At 36.4% G+C, this 17,945-nt stretch overlaps 1 protein-coding gene across 2 annotated transcripts in view; it reads right to left on the bottom strand.

Annotated features, from left to right (window-relative positions):
- Positions 1-12,280: 12,280 nt before the first annotated feature.
- LOC127979139 (solute carrier family 45 member 4) overlaps positions 12,281-17,945 on the bottom strand; it is a 49,386-nt gene continuing 43,721 nt past the window's right edge. For both annotated transcript variants that reach the window (XM_052584342.1, XM_052584343.1), the window contains exon 9: positions 12,281-17,358. In XM_052584342.1, coding sequence (XP_052440302.1) covers positions 17,005-17,358 — 354 coding nt within the window. In that variant the 3' untranslated portion in view covers positions 12,281-17,004. The remainder of the gene's footprint in view (positions 17,359-17,945) is intronic.

Below are 17,945 nucleotides of genomic sequence, written 5' to 3'. Positions count from 1 at the left end.
AAAACTGTACGTATTATGTAAGCCTCAGGACTGCATGCTAACATTTAGGCCCCTTTAGTCTCTTCTGCTCCTCAAGTCTGCATTTATTTGATCAAAAATATAAAAACTATAATATTGTGAAATATTATTAAAATTTCAAACAACTGTTTTCTATGTGAACATTTCTATGTAAAATGTAATTTACTCCAGTCTTCAGTGTGACATGATCTTCAGAACTCATTCTAATATGCTGATTTCCTGCACAAGATACATTTCTGAATATTATCAAATTAAAATAATTAGTTTCATGTTTTTGTGGAAACTGTGATACATTTAATTTTATTTTTCAGGAATCTTTGATAAATAGAAAAAGTTCAGAAGAACAGCAGTTATTTGAAGGTGTTTAAAATGATTTGTTCCCAGTCTTCATGATCCACTGAACCCCGGTGACCTCTACCTGTGATCCAATAACCCGAGACAGATGCTAATTCCAGGCGTAAACAGGGTGTAAAGTGAGTCCCGAGGGTAAATGTCACTATAGTGTCTGTGATGGTGTTTCAGGTGCAGGGGCGGAATAATGTTGGCATAATGTTGGCACCCCAGTTGGCAGCAACAAATTAAAGGTTATGGCCAATTTGAAAATCCGAACTCCCGAATTGATTCAAATGATTTGCGATCCCCAAACTGACACAAATGATTCGCGAACCCGCTTTGAACTCCCGAACTGACTCAAATGATTCGCGAACCCGCTTTGAACTCCCGAACTGACTCAAATGATTCGCGATCCCGCTCCGAACTCCCAAACTGACTCAAATGATTCGCGATCCCCATTACTGACTCAAATGATTAGCGATCCCGCTACGAACTCCCGAACTGATTCAAATGATTCGCGATCCCCAAACGGACTCAAATGATTCGCGAACCCGCTCCGAACTCCCGAACTGACTCACATGATTCGCGATCCCCATAACTGACACAAATGATTCGCGAACCCGCTTTGAACTCCCGAACTGACTCAAATGATTCGCGATCCCGCTCCGAACTCCCAAACTGACTCAAATGATTCGCGATCCCCATAACTGACACAAATGATTCGCGAACCCGCTTTGAACTCCCGAACTGACTCAAATGATTCGCGATCCCGCTCCGAACTCCCAAACTGATTCAAATGATTCGCAATCCCCATAACTGACTCAAATGATTCGCGATCCCGATACGAACTCCCGAACTGATTCAAATGATTCGCAATCCCCAAACTCTAATAATTTACAAAGTATTAATTTATTGTAATATTTTTGTTGTTGTTGTTGCTATAAAAACAGACCTAAGCCATCAATAGCCTTTAAAATGGCTTAAAATGCATTATATAAAAAAATAATGAGGCAATAATGATTGGTTATAATTAACCAATCATTATTGCCTCATTATTTTTTTACATTTACACTGTTAAAATACATAATGTAGGCAAATACAAAATAAACTATTTATGTACATGTTATTACAAATGCCATGTGATTGCTGCTGTTACACTTACAGGACAATCAAATCCTTGTTTAGGCAACTGACCAAACATTTCATTCAAATATTCACTTCATCTTTCATTTTTGGCCACCTTTTTGCTATAGATGACACAGGCTTTATAATTTCTTCAACAAAAAACGTGCATATCACAACCCTTACAAAAATAAACCATGGTTTTATCATAGTAAAACTGCTTAATTTCCTTTTGCATGATTTCTGAATGCTTGAGACAATAATAAATTAGAGTCATACAATTAGTCATACAATTTGTAAATACAATTTATTCATTTAGTTTTTTATGTGATTAAAGTTATTTTTTCACCCCTATAGTAGGTTTTTTTCAATCATCATAATTGAGGAAGGGGGGCACAACAATAAATCCTGCTTATGGGAACCCTTAAGGTGTTGTTATACACGTCTCTGGGAATGTGTGCTCTACTACACACACGCACACACACACACACACACACACACACACACACACACTGAAGCATGCGTGGTGTTTTCAGCTCTTCACTATATTGATGCATGATGTAGGCTACACATGTGCACGCCAGTACGCTATGAGAGGATTTCACCATTTCATTTGATAAAACTATCATCATTCATTCGTATCGTATACACAGACTGACAGAAACGGCAATGTCTTTACTACAACCTGTCAAAATAAAATTTTGGTATAACTTGAAGTAATTCAAACAGAAATATAGTACTATTGCACAGTAGAGTATGCTGTACTTCAAGTATTAGCATACTTGATATGCTATATTTCCTATTAGCTAATAATAATAGTTAATTAAAAACACAGAAACTCTGGTTACAACCCACCAAAATAAAAGTTTGGTCTAACTCAAAGAAATTATGTAAGAAATTGCTTAGTAAAATATACTTTAAAAAGGATATACTAAAACATTATTTTAAAGGAATATCACAAAAGTTTTCATAGAAGTTTTAATTTAAGCTTGCCAAAACAATAACACCATATTTTTCAGAAACAATTTCTAAAAGTACATTTGTATTTGTGCCTATAATGTTTATTTATTTATTATTATTGTCAGATAATAAAACCTATGCTTCAGGGATCATATTCATAAAACATCTAAGGTTAAATGTAGCTCTTAACTGGTTGAGTTAGATGGTGATTTACACTAAACAATAGAAAATCAGTTGAGTCTCACCAGCTGGAAATGTGATTGGCTGTTAAAGTCTTGTTTTTCTTATAATAAATTGACATTGATAACACTGAATCTTTTATAACACTCTTAATGACATGTTGATGCATACTGTATGCATTAGTGAGTGGTGGTGGTGCTCTACGGTCACATATTTCTTATATGAACTGTTTCAAATGCAAGACATTGATTGCATGAGATTGAGTTTGTAAATGATAGCCTGTGTCCTTTTGTAGTGTGCACATATATTGATCATCAATCTGTGATAGCTATGACTAAATTCAGTATATACACGTCTGCCATATGTTGCCACCTCTCAAAAATTCCTGCCCCCTTCTCGCCACTCCATCAATATTTTTCTAGATCCGCTAATGTTAATGTAGGATGATGGTGATGATCAGGATTTTGGTAATGAGCTTGAGTATTTGTTTTTATTTTAATTTTGGTTAAAAATATTAGTAATCTGTTGTGTTTTTGACATTTTCATTAATTATTGCCCCCCGCCCCTTTTATATGTCTATATAGTTGAATTTTTTAATTTTTTTTTATTTTATATATAATCTTTTATATTATATATTCCAAATGTATTTGTATTTGTATTTTTTATTTTAGTATATATATTTAAACTAAGCGAAATTTAGGAATATTGCTTTGCCATTTAAGTACAAAATTAAGTTAAGTTTTATTTTATTTCCATTAAAAACACTTGTTACTTGAACATTTTAAAAACCTAAAAAAAAGTTTAAAATGTATTTGATATGGTTGCCAAATTTTCTTATTTTCATTTAGTAAAACTTAACGAACTAAAATAATTAAAACTAACACTTAAATAAGAATAACTAAAAAATATATAGACATTTAAAAAAACTAATAAAATTAGTTCAAAAATACTTTTTTAAATCAAAACAGAAAATTCATACCATTTTCAATAAATATTTTAGATATGTTATAATATTAATAAAAAACTATAATAGCATCTCAGTGATAATAAAATACATGTTTTTTTCCCAAATAACAAGCACTACTTTCAGTTTTAACTAAGACTGCTTTAACTGCTTTTTTATTTCACTTTGGTTGCAATACTTCACTTTGATCACAACCTCTCAGAAATCAATATTCTTGAACAAACTAGTCACATTTGTAACGATGGTGCACATATAAAGGTTAAATTAACGAACATAGTAAATATTTAATGAGGGTTTGTAAACCGGCCTGTCAGGTCGTTAACATACAGTGTACTGGATGGGTCACAGAAAGGGAATTTAAGATGGGAGGTGTGTGTGTGTGAGATAGAGGGTGTGAAACAGACAGAAAGTGCTAATTTTAGCTTGCAGTGATAAACCTTGCTACCCTGTGGGACAGGCTGATATCAAAGGGAATACATGCTGACTCGGTTGCCATGGTGAGAGTAATTCAGCTTGGATGTCCTCTAATTGGAAAGCTGGGATATATAGGGGGGAACATTTAAATATAAAAGGCAGTATGTTTCTAATGACTGTCAGGAATCACACATGCAACTCTTCTCGAGAGCATATTCATGGTTTCAGGTGGCCTAGGCTGGATCACAGATAATTAGAGAAACAGCCGTGTGTGTTGAACTTATAGTTTGGTATCATCATCATAACAGTGGAAACTAATCCTGTATTATCTAAAATGTTACCATGGAGCAAAATGTATATTGAAAATAGCAGAGGACCTAGGACGGATCCTTGTGGCACTCCATATTTTACTGATGATAAATGAGATGACTCCCCATTTAAATAAACAAATTGGTAGCGATAGGACAGGTAGGATCTAAACCATCTTAGAGCCTGCCCTTGAATACCTATATAGTTTTGTAATCGATCTATGAGTATGTCATGATCTATGGTGTCGAACGCAGCACTAAAATCAAGTAAAACTAGTAAAACTATGAGATGCAGCCTTGATCTGACGCAAGAAGCAGGTAATTTGTAATTTTAACAAGTGCAGTTCCTGTGCTATGGTGGGGCCTAAAACCTGACTGAAATTCTTCATACAGATCTTTTTTTTTTTTTTGCAGGAAGGTGCTCAATTGAGCAGACACAACTTTTTATAAAATTGTAAACATAAATGGAAGATTTGAAATAGGCCTATAATTTGCCAGTTCACTAGGATCTTTTGTGGTTTGTTAATAAGAGGCTTAATAACCACCAGCTTAAATGGTTTTGGGACATGACCTAAAGATAACGATGAGTTCATAATATTGAGAAGCGGTTCTTCGGCTACAGGTAACAGCTATTTCAGTCTAATAAACATGTTGTTGGTTTAGATACAGTGATAAGTTTATTTAGCTCTTCCTGTCCTATATTTGTAAAGCACAGCAGTTTATCTTTGGGTGCGATGGATGAAACTGAAGTGTTAGCTGCTGTAGAATCTACATTCGCTATTGTATTTCTAATGTTATCTTTTTTATCAGTGAAGAAATTCATAAAGTCATTACTATTTAACGTTGGTGGAATATTTGAATCAGGTGGCGTCTGGTAATTTGTTAACTTAGCCACTGTGCTAAATAAAAACCTTGGATTGTTTTGGTTATTTTCAATGAGTTTATGGATATGGTCTGCCCTAGCAGTTTTTAGAGCCTGTCTATAGCTGGACATAATGTTTTTCCATGCAATTCTAAAAACTTCCAAGTTAGTTTTTCTCCATTTGCGTTCAAGACTACGAGTTGCTTTCTTAAAAGAGTGAGTATTACTGTTATTCCATGGCACAGTACGTTTTTCTCTAACCTTTTTCAATTTGATGGGGGCAACAGCTTCTAATGTATTAGATAAAATAGTGCTCATTTTGCCATTCATTTCCTCTAGTTCATGTGTATTTTTGGGTACAAATAGCAGTTGAGATAGATCAGGCAGGTTATTTGCGAATCTTTCTTTGGTGGCTGGAACAATAGTTCTGCCCAGACGATAACGCTGAGACATATAGTTAATATCAGTTATACGCAGCATGCACGATAAAAGGAAATGGTCTGTAATATCATCACTTTGAGGTACGATATCTAGATCAGTAAGCTCGATTCCATGAGATATAGTTAAATCTAGTGTATGATTAAAACGATGAGTGGGCCCGGTGACATTTTGCTTGACTCCAAATGAGTTTATTAGGTCAGTAAATGCAAGTCCTAATGCATCATATTGTATTATCAACGTGAATATTAAAATCTCCCATGATTAGCACCTTATCAACTGTAACCAGAAGGTCTGAGAGGAAATCTGCAAATTCTTTTAGGAATTCTGTATACGGCCCTGGTGGTCTATACACAGTAGCCAGAGCAAGAGATACATTAGATCTCTTTTGCATGTCTGACAGTGTAACATTAAGCAGAAGTATTTCAAAAGAGTTAAACCTGTATCCTGTTTTCTGGGTAACATTGAGAATATCACTATATATTGTTGACCAGTCTGACGGGGCTCATGCTTATAACAGTAGTTTGGTGGAGTAGACTCATTTAGACCAAAATAATCATTTGGTTTTAGCCAGGTTTCAGTCAAGCAGAGTACATCAAAACTATCATCATTTCATTTACAATAACTGCTTTGGGTGTGAGTGAGCTAATGTTTATGAGTCCAAACTTTAAAAAATATTTGTTGTTCATTTATTTACAATTTTTCTGGTTTAATCATGATTTTTCTAGATCCTGCATTAAATTGATATTTTGTCCCTGGTTTTCATTTCAGAATTATGGTCACCTTAGGTTAGTGTAATTAAAATTAAATTTTGCCAGGATTTATTATTTCTGTGTATTTTATGATCAAAATAATTTAATTAAAAATATGTCATAATTAAATAAAGCAATGGATAAATAAAATAATGGCTGATCTCAATATATAGAGAAGTGACTATGCTTTAATACAGAGTTATATATATGCAGTTTATTTAAAGTGATAGTTTACACAATATACTCAAACCTCACTGAAAATCAACTTTTGTCAATCAGGCCAATCAAAAAAATGCCCACATATTGTACGATTAAGCATCCAAGTCAATATCACTAATTTCGAAAGCATAACTTAGAATATATATTTTTTTTTTTTGTTCGCGACTCGGTTGATTCAGATCGGCACTTCGGAGCCTGTTCGCGATTCGGTTGATTCAGATCGGCACTTCGGAGCCTGTTCGCGACTCGGTTGATTCAGATCGGCACTTCGGAGCCTGTTCGCGACTCGGTTGATTCAGATCGGCACTTCGGAGCCTGTTCGCGACTCGGTTGATTCAGATCGGCACTTCGGAGCCTGTTCGCGACTCGGTTGATTCAGATCGGGACTTCGGAGCATGTTCGCGACTCGGTTGATTCAGATCGGCACTTCGGAGCCTGTTCGCGACTCGGTTGGTTCAGATCGGCACTTCGGAGCCTGTTCGCGACTCGGTTGATTCAGATCGGGACTTCGGAGCCTGTTCGCGACTCGGTTGGTTCAGATCGGCACTTCGGAGCCTGTTCGCGACTCGGTTGATTCAGATCGGCACTTCGGAGCCTGTTCGCGACTCGGTTGGTTCAGATCGGCACTTCGGGGCATGTTCGCGACTCGGTTGATTCAGATCGGCACTTCGGAGCCTGTTCGCGACTCGGTTGGTTCAGATCGGCACTTCGGGGCATGTTCGCGACTCGGTTGATTCAGATCGGCACTTCGGAGCCTGTTCGCGACTCGGTTGGTTCAGATCGGGACTTCGTACCATGTTTGAGATTTTTTTTAATTCAGATCTGGACATCGAAGCAGGAAGTGTTTGTCAAACAGTTAATTGGTGATAAATGAATATTTGGATTTGAGGCTTTTTTTACCTGTCGATTCAGCATGTACATGGACCCACACACAAAGGTGGACACACTCTAGACGGGTGTGCCAGGTAGGGTGACAACCCGTCCCGCGTAGCGCGTACGCGCACAGCGTTTGAAGCCCAATACATGCCTCCCACAAATTGAGACTGTATCACGCATAATCAATGCTTGCTCAAAAAAAGTTGGTCGCTATATCTGGAGTCACCAACCCGTCGATCGCGAAGATTTTTCAAAATCTGAGAAAAAAAGGTGCGAGCCTCCGCTGACTGCGCGCGCACCTCCGGAAACAGACGAGATATTTATACTTGACACAACTGTTTTAGACTGAAAACCAGACCATACAACTGATTTAGACGCGGGTGCCGGTGTGATGAGATGTACTAATATCCGTCTGCTCGGGCATGATTGTTTTAGGCCTGTAATTGATTGATTATTGAGGTAATAAGGATGGCACAGTTCGCTGAAATAAAAAAAACAAACCGTTCGGTTCACCACACGCGGTTCGGCACGCGCTTCAACTTAAATCTGACAAAGCATCTGTAATATCATCTGTAATATGTCTTGCTATAAATGGCACGTAAAAAAAACAGGGTTCAGCTAATAAATGTTTCTGTTGATGCATGCGCATTCTGGCTTCCCAGACATTACAAAAACATGAAAAAAAAAGCTCTATATTGAGCAACTACAATTCATTTTAATCCTATAATTATATATTATAATTTATTTAAAGTGAATAAATTGTAATGAAAAATAAACAAAATGAAATAGCTAAAGTTCAAAATTATCCTATTTGGAAGAAAATTATTACATTTAACAATTAACTACATTTTGACAGGACCTGCAAATTAACACTAGGAGTATGGTTGGACTGAAGCAGTGTGACAAAAATACTATCCCATAATTTTGCACAGTAATCTGACAATAAATGTGGCACACCCAGATTTTCATATGCACACCCAGAGTCTCTTTTCTGGCTACACTACTGGTTCTGAAGAAGGTTTCAAAACATTGTGTTTCTGCAGAACAGAGTGACAGGACTGTGCTTTTCTTTAAAAAAAAAAAAAATATTTGGATTTTTTTTTTATCTATCAGATCAGTCTGATGAATTACAATTACGAAAAAAAAAAAAAAGATGAAAAAATAGATTTTTTCATTACCAGGCAAAGACATCGCAAAAGTTAATAAAGATTCCCTGTGTCTTAAAATGGCCCAGAGAAGCAGACTATTCCCGGCAATCCATCATGGGCTCCACTGAAGACCCCAGCACATCCTCTCTCTCGCTCATGTCAGGTCAGACTCAACACCACACATATCTGCCCTAAAGCAAGATTCTGGGTTCATTTACATGTGAAGCTCGATTGACAGCATTCTGTAAATTTGTTTAAAAAATAACAGCACTAACCTTTGCATTAATATATTTCTGGCATGAGATTTGTTTGCTGAATCACTTCCCATTGAAAAAAAAGTATTTACTAATGTAATTTTGAGCTTAGGTCGTCACATGTGCTGGTGAGCATCATGGCCCATGTGTCTGCTAGACTTTAATCATCTACGAAGCAAAGTGAGTCATTTTCAGACCATCTGCTCCTGTCTCACCTCACTGGAGACACATACATAGCATCTTACAGTATTTCACAACTGCTAAAACACTAAACCCCATTCTCTGAACCCAATGCTCAGTGGCCTAAACCCATTAGTCGAATCAGTCACTTTGTAGGCAAAATCTTAAACAAGTTCAGGTAGTTAAGACACTGTTTGCAATTCTCATCCACTCTTTTTGCAAAACTTTATACCAATTCTTACTCACTAAAACACATTTTGCCCGGTGTTGCAAAATGGTAAATACATGTGGCAAAAGTTAAACACAACTACAACACAGTTGTCATCATTTACAAACAACAACTCAAAATTGTTCACACTTGTTTCTAATGATTTGACCAAATCAGTTGTCTAGAATATAAGCCAGTACAGGTGGCCCAGGTCCGTTGAGTGTTGATACCACGATGGATGGATACAATGTGAGAGGAAGAGGAGGAAAAGGAAGAAGAGTTTGTGTAAGAGGTGGTGGACGAGGAGGAAGAGTACAAGGACAACTGTGGCCACCATAATCAGGACATTCACAGAAGAGAACAGGTAAATGTATTGTTTTTCTAATCTGACATTTGATATAGCACATCAGTTTGTCAATAGAAAGGGGAGTGTGGTAAAAAAAAATATATAATACAATTTACATATGAATCTGATGTCCATTACTATTGTTTCTGTATGTATACATTTATAAGAGCATTTTCCCTTTAGTAGAATTGCAAGACTAACAAATGAGGGTGGAAGGACTCCTTCATTCTCCCAACAGCAAGAGGCTCTCATTGTTGATATGGTCCATCAAAACAATGTCATCCGACTGCGTGAAATACAGCAAATACTTGTAGAAGACAATGTAAAGTTTGAAGCTATCAACAGTGTCAGCCTTTCTACCATTTCCCGTGGCTCTCCACCGTCGGGATGCTGAGGCAGGATGAGTCTCTCATTGACTTTGATTTTGCAAATGCACAATGTTTTGTGTAATACACTTTGCATTTAGAGTTGTGTTTGTTCTTTGAGCTTACTTTATTTTTATGCTGAAAATACAGAGATTCTATACTGTATTACTTGCAGTACTTACAGTATGCAATATATTTGCTGTACAGAGTTGTGAATTATTTATTTTTATTAATGGCAAAATTGTTTTCTATATGCAATAATATATATATATATATATATATATATATATATATATATATATATATATATATATATATATATAGATACATGCCCTGGACGCGGTGTTGTCAATTTTTTGATGTAGTGTCTAATGAATGCTGATGAGTGTTTATATATTGACTGGCTATGTTTAGGTTTTGAAAACATTGTTTGATTTTGAGCACTGATCAAATGGTCTTAAAGCAAGTGTTTGATTTTGCCAGAAGAGTCAAGGGTTTTGTGAATGTAGTTTAAAGACTGGGTTTTGTGTTTTAAGTTTTGAGAATATGGGTGAAGGTTTCAAGAAATGTGTTTTAGCAATTGTGAAATACTGTAAGAGAGAGTATGAGTGAGAGAGAGAGTGAGAGAGTGTGAGAGAGAGGGAGAGTGAGAGAGAGAGGGAGAGTGTGAGTGTGAGAGAGTGAGAGAGAGGGAGAGTGAGAGAGGAAGAGTGTGTGTGAGAGAGAGAGTGAGAGAGTGTGACAGAGAGAAAGAGTGAGAGAGAGTGTGAGAGAGAGTGCAATAGAGAGTGTAAGAGAGAGAGAGTGTGTGTGTGTGTGTGTGTGAGTGAGAGAGTGTGTGTGTGAGAGAAAGAGTGTGAGAGAGAGAGTGAGATAGATAGAGAGTGAGAGAGGGAGAGTGAGAGTGTGAGTGCGATAGAGAGAGTGAGAGAGAGAGTGTGTGTGAGTGAGAGAGAGAGAGTGTGAGAGAGAGAGTGAGATAGATAGAGAGTGAGAGAGGGAGAACGAGAGTGTGAGTGCGATAGAGAGAGTGAGAGAGAGAGTGTGTGTGAGAGAGAGAGAGTGTGTGTGTGTGTGAGAGAGAGTGAGAGAGAGTGAGTGTGAGAGAGAGAGTGAGATAGAAGGAGAGTGAGAGAGAGAGTGAGTGTGTGTGTGTGTGTGAGAGAGAGTGAGATAGAAGGAGAGTGAGAGAGAGTGAGAGAGAGAGTGTGTGAGAGAGTGAGAGAGAGGGAGAGAGTGCCTATACATAATTATATATTTTTAATTATTAGAAAAGTATATACACTTTCATATATTGTACTATATAACAAAAGAAACAAAAGTGAAATCTTATTAGTTTTATTTTATTTATTGGAAAGTTTTAGCTTTATTATTAGTATTTTCAGTTTTAAATATAATATGTTACTACTAATTTTACTTACAAAAAAAGTAAATTCCATAGTAAATATGACTGCACATAAATATGGTTGTCAATCAATACTGTAGGACTGTCCCCTGGTCTCCTTGTTTGAAAAGCTTGATGTTTATGGATATTTACTGTCAGTAATTCTAAATAAAGCAGTCGGCTTCATAAGCTCTAATTAGCAGCTGATCATAAATCAGTTTAGGCGTAAAGTGGAGTTTAATGTTTGTCTCTGTGTCTCTGAGTTTATGACGGAGCCATGAGACGGAAGCTGGTTTTATGAGGCTCTAATTAATTAGATAAAAGAGAAGTTTACAGTCTCTCATTGAGGATAATGCGACTTCAGTAACAACAGTCCTGCAGATCCTAACAGATGATCAATGCATTCATTCAACACTGATCCGAGCCACAAGCTTTTCATATGGATGCTGAGAAACAGCAAATCAGCACATGTGAAACAACACCGTCAGCATTAGACCCCATTGACTTTTATTGGGGGACTGAAAAAGTCTGTCAGAGGTGGAACAAGTTGAAAACCGCAGTCCATTTTTAATATCTATGCATGAAATGATGACAGCTTCAGTGAAAGCAGGCTTCCCTCTATCCAGCAGATGGCGCTCTTGATCACTAAATAAACTACAGTTGTGAACTTTAGAGTTTGTGCTTGTACTGTACAGAGAACTATATGAACAACAACAAAAGTGATCTCAGAAGAACTGTCCGTCTTATCATCATAATGCCCCTTTCAGAGTCCAAAATATGAATCCTGATCAACTGTGCCAGAATTGTGTTTTGCTCAATTAACACAAAAAGTTATACTCCAAAAACCCACTTGCTGTAGCTGTGCTAGTATTTTTGACCAGAACTGTATTTGGATGACAAACGTCAAAAGAAATACATGTGTGAAGAATCCAAAAACAATCTCAGACTGTTATATTTGGCATAAATTCTTTAAAGGTGCATTCAATACAGTGTTTTTTCAGTTTGTCTACATTTTCAGGCATATGTACAGGATTTATATACAGTTCTCATAGAAAATAAAACTAATACAAAATAATGAGCTTTTGTACAGAATCAAAAGAAACTATATACATCTCTTGTAAATGACAAGGCATATAGTAGCTTAGACTGCAAGGAGTTTCTCTCCTGTCTTACATTACGTGCTTCAGTAACATCCATCTGCTTTCCGTACAGGAAAAGAGCCACGTTTGAGCCCAGAGTCAGCACACACTCAACTATGACGTGAGAAGACTACGCCGTTTTCAGTATTTCTGTGTTTGCTCTATGACCTTCTGCTAAAGTGAAATGTGAACTGTAAACTAAAGATGGTTATAAAGTGAATCTCATCAAACCTGTCAAGACCACAAATATTTCACCCCAAAATCAAAAGAACAAGGAATTATTTTTATTCATTTGTCAAAAAAAAGAAAAACAAAAAAACAAAAAAAAATATATGCATGCATGTCTCAAATTTTAATTTCTAGGTGATTAAACATAAATATTTTACAATTAAAATGTTACATTTTATGTAAAAAAAAAAATATATAAAATAACATTTAAATGTTTATTGTTTAATAAAAAATTTTTTTTAACTACATTTTAAAATGTACATTATTTTATCCACTTCAGAAATATCTGTGAATAAGATTTCTGTAATTAGAATAAGATTTTTTTTCCACTTTACAGTAATGGATTTTCATGAAAAAAATATAAAAATGCATTTATTGTTTTAATTTAATTTTTATTAAGATATGAAATATGACGTAATTTTCACCACAAATTCTAAATAAAAAAATAAAAAATAATATTTTTTTGCATGAAGAAAATTTATTTCTTTTTTCAGCATAAACTTTCATGACAAATATTATTTATAACTGTAAAAAAAAAAATACAAATGAAATTGGCTTATATTTATTCCAAATATAATTCTTTCGTTTTTGTAATTATAGGGTGAAGTGTGACCTGGAGATGTTCTTGTGAGATTCATTCTATAAAAGAGTGAGATGTCACACACACACACACACACCCACACACACACACACACACACACTCTTCCATGCACAAACATGTACATGGTGCTTATGATCATGCAAAAACAGACGTAAATAACTAGCATGTCTCTTTCTCTCTCTCTCTCTCTCACACACACACACACACACACATATCCCATCTCACTCATCTACACAAGCTGTAAATATATCTTTATCTGTACTTATAATCCTCTAAATATTTAAGGATAATGCATTCAAAAAATAAATAACCACAGTTTAGGCTTTTCTATTGCAAGATATTGATTCATTTTTCTTTTAAAACTCTGTATGTGCAAGTTCGGTGCAACATTGAATCTTCTTGCTCTCAAAAAAACAAAAAGTAAGTTACATTCAATACTGGAAACTTCTTCCCCTGACGCTCTCTGAGAGTCCCACATTCTCCAGTCTTTGCTTCGAGGTCAGCAAACGGATCCCGAGATATCCAGACACAACCAAGATTGCACTTCAAGTATTCGAATGAGACGTCTGGTGTGTGTCGTGATTCACCACGCCGGTAATGCCAACACTGACCGAGACGGGTGCAGCTAATGCAACGGTGCTTGATTCGACAGAAACTTGATGCTTTTCTCATTCAAGCTTGGGTTTAACTTCAATAAACATTCCAGAAATAACACACATATACATTTATATCAGCTTATCTTAAGATCTTAATACTCTATGCAGGGCAAAGCCAGTACAAATGTGCCTCAATAAAACATCTTTTAACTCTCTAGCCAGCAAGACAGCAAGTAAAAGAGCGTCCGGTCACCTCTGGTCAGATACAAGTCACCAGACCTCAAAGAATGTCTCAAAAATAGTCATAGCACAATCATCCTCAGTGTCAGGAAACTGCAGCTGAGACCCAGAAAAAAGGGCCACGTTTGAGCCAAGATGGCGGCCGGAGATGACTCCATTCTCTCCACCAAAAACACGCAGCATCCAGGTGCTAATGTAAACAGACCAGAACACACTCCTCCTCATTCCGAGGGAGAAAAACTCAAAAGTTCTGCCAGAAAGTGCCGTGGACCTGAGCTGAAGAAAATCACCATTGCAACTTGGAAGTCTGTGAGTGTAAGAAAGGTTTGGTATCTGCGTGAACACTCGGATGCAGCATTGAGATTATTACTCGCCCTTGCGTGGGCCGTCTTAGGAAACTATGAGGGAGACCAAACGTATTAAAGCACTTCAGGACGTCAATGACAAGAGGCACTGACACACTCATGACCAAAGTCACGCTCTCCCGGGTGAATCTCATGAAGATGCTCAAGAAATCTGTCATTTATTACCATAGTATCAATAGAAAGACTTGAGGAATTATGCTTCGCGTGAAGAGATTGAAGTATATTTTGCCCATTATTTGCATGACAAATAAACATTTATCCACAACTGCAATATATATACTGTATATATATATATTATATATAATTTCTAAAGACTCATTTGTAGAGATTATATACACCCACACACTGCAATTTCAATTTATAGCTGATTGAATATATATTTAAATATTTAAACATTTAATGTACAATTCACATTTAAATGAAATATTTAAATTAAAAAAAATTATATTCACTTCAGATTGTGACTAATAAGCTTTTCTTCTACTATCTTTCATTTTCAAAAAGAGTTTCTCGTATTCTTCTTGACATAAAAATATAAAAACAAACATAAAAACGTGTAATTTTTCACCTCCATTGTTGTTGTTTTTTAATTAAAGAAATAAGAAATTATATTTTCATGAAGAAAACGAAGGAAACATTTCTTTTTTTGGAGCATTAATTTGGACCAATAATTGTCATTATATTTTCATGGCGATTAAACAATTATTCACAACTGTAAAGCAATAAAAGAGATTTTTTTCAAATGTATACATATTACAAAATATCTACATAATTTTACACAGTTTGTAGAGTACAATGTGAATGTATTCTATAATGGTAGTATTGTTTTACTGCTTTTAATGTATGCAAATTTTAAATTACAATTTCCTAGATCATGTGACTAATGCATTTCCTATTGTTTATGATTATAGACTTTATTTATAGGCATTGCAATTTCATTTTCTAGCTGATTAAATATATTAAATTTTTTTTTAATGTAAATATTTTTTTAAATGTTAATTTTTTTAATAATAAAAAAAAAAAACACGTCAGAAATATGGAGTTTGTATCTTTTTGTTTCCATTGCCAGCAAGGATTGTCATGAAAATAATGTCGAAATTCAGTTCCAAAAAAATCCATAATTTTCTGCAAATGCAAGTAGAAATTCCCATATTTTCTGTGAGATATGAAATATGACGTTTATTCGTGAGATTCACCCTTTCACCAGAATAACACGACTAAAATAAAGCCTTCACAATGAAACAGATATTATTATTGCACTGGGCAACTTTTGGTAATCATAATGTCCTCTGTTTAAAAAATAGGAAAGGATCAAGTTTTCGAGCCATTAACTTATATTAAAGATTCTCTACATTAGATTTGATGAGGATGAGCTTCGAGTGGAAGTGTGCAAGTGAAGAGCATGTGATTGAGAGAGAGAGAGACCCAGCCAAGCCTCTCTCTCTCTCTCTCTCTCGCTCTCTCTCCTGAAGAGTTCAGCCCAGAGTCGCCCCCTGGTGGCCCTGAGAAGCAGCCCTGAGACCCACAACACCAGGCCAAACACGGACAGTCCAACAAAACAACACAACTGAGCCTTCAGTGAGTGAAGAAACGCCTGGGGAATGTTATGCCGAGTTCACACTGACTGGATCACTGTTGCTTTCACACTGCACGATGGACCGGTGACAGGAGGTTACAATCTGCATGACTTCAATATTAGAAAGAATCTCAGAACTACATTTAATGTTCATAACTCCTCCCTGCCCTGTATCCTGCTCTCTCATTGGCTGTAGGTCATCGTTGATATATTATTAAGTCAGAACTCATTTCACAGATCTAGATATTTACGCTCTTAAAAATAAGTGCTTCTCGATGCCATAAGAAGAACCTTTTTTGTCTCCCATAGTTCCTTTCTGTTTCACAAAAGGTTCTTTGTGGCAAGAGAAGGTTCTTCAGATTATAAAAAGGAAAGAAAGAGAGAACCTTTGACTGAATGGTTCTTTGTGGAACCAAAAATGTTTCTTCTATTGCATCGAGATTTCTTTCAAACACTCGACCGACGTTATGAAGTGAGTTTGGATTAAAATCCTGTTATGAATGTGGTATTTTCACCTGCTTTCAGATGGAGCAGCATTAACTACAAAGAGCCGTAGTTCACTGCAAACAGCTTTTATTATCACAAATTATTACTTCCATTTCATTACCGCATGATTAAATCATCTGCGGTGATGAATGCAATATTACGGCTCGGTGTATTAAATGCCACTCCATCTGAAAGCACGTGCTGGAGATTTACAACTAATGACTATCACATTCGATTACTCGTGCAACCCTAGTGTAGCATGTTAAATATTTCACGGGCGTCTGCGATTCTCTGATTGCATCTTTGATAATTGTCACTTGCTTGAACGACCACCTCCGATTTTGGGCAATTGATTTTGCAAAGCCTGTCTGGGAGTGAACTTCGTGTCTAAAATGCTGCAGTGTGAACTCGGCATTAGATGTTCGCCGTCATCCGATGGCTTTCACAGCGTGGATTCACACTCCACTTTGCAGGTGGTGGTGGCTCCGCCTTTGCGTGTGAGCTTGAGGAAGCTGGGCTTCTCGGTCACGCCGTTGTTATTGGGGGACGTCAGCGCCCGCGTCTGCTCAGCCTCTCCGCCGGAGCCCGGGTAGATGACGAGGAAGGAGGCGGACAGGAAGCCCAGGAAGGAGCCGCCGGAGGCCACCATGGGAATGACCCGCACGCTGCCCACCGCGTCCACCACGGCACCCAGCGCAGACGCCACCAGGATCTGAGAGATGTACACCTGACACGACAGGATGGCGCAGTCGATGCCGAAACCTCGCTTGGAGTTGCCGGGGCTGTGCTGGACGTACTGCAAACAGCAAGAACACATCGGTCACATATCAGTGTCCAAGACACTGCTCTCTATCCTAGGAGATCTCAGTCCAGAAATCCTAGAGTATTGACAATAAAACATTACCGCAATGAGTAATGCGGCAACCGTATATAAATAACAACTCGTGAGGAAATATTGGTCTGCCAAAACTTACCACGCATTGCATGAGTTGCTCTAAGAAGGCGGTTTATTTTGAGACAAGCAGCAAAAAAATGTATTACACTATGAAACCATTTCGCTAAAATGTATCAGAAATACATTTTTATAACAATTAAACAATACTTTTTAGATTTATTTTTGTAATATTTAGATATTAAAAATATATATACACACCATAACATTACTGTAATATTATTTTTGATATAGTCTCATTAAAAGTATGCATCACTGTTGAATTTGTTGTACTGTTTTAATTTAAACCTATTTAAATGGACAATTCGTTGACATTTCATAGACCTTGTGATCAGGACACAGAAATGTTTATGTATAGTGATTAAAGTTTAAATTTCTTTCTGAATAAATATATTTTAAATTAAAAACTTTAAATCTAGATTAAATATTGA

Source organism: Carassius gibelio, chromosome B19 (assembly GCF_023724105.1).
Source record: "Carassius gibelio isolate Cgi1373 ecotype wild population from Czech Republic chromosome B19, carGib1.2-hapl.c, whole genome shotgun sequence".
NCBI lineage: Eukaryota > Metazoa > Chordata > Actinopteri > Cypriniformes > Cyprinidae > Carassius > Carassius gibelio.
Note: the sequence above shows the minus strand (reverse complement) of the source record. Positions and strands in the feature narration are given on the sequence as shown.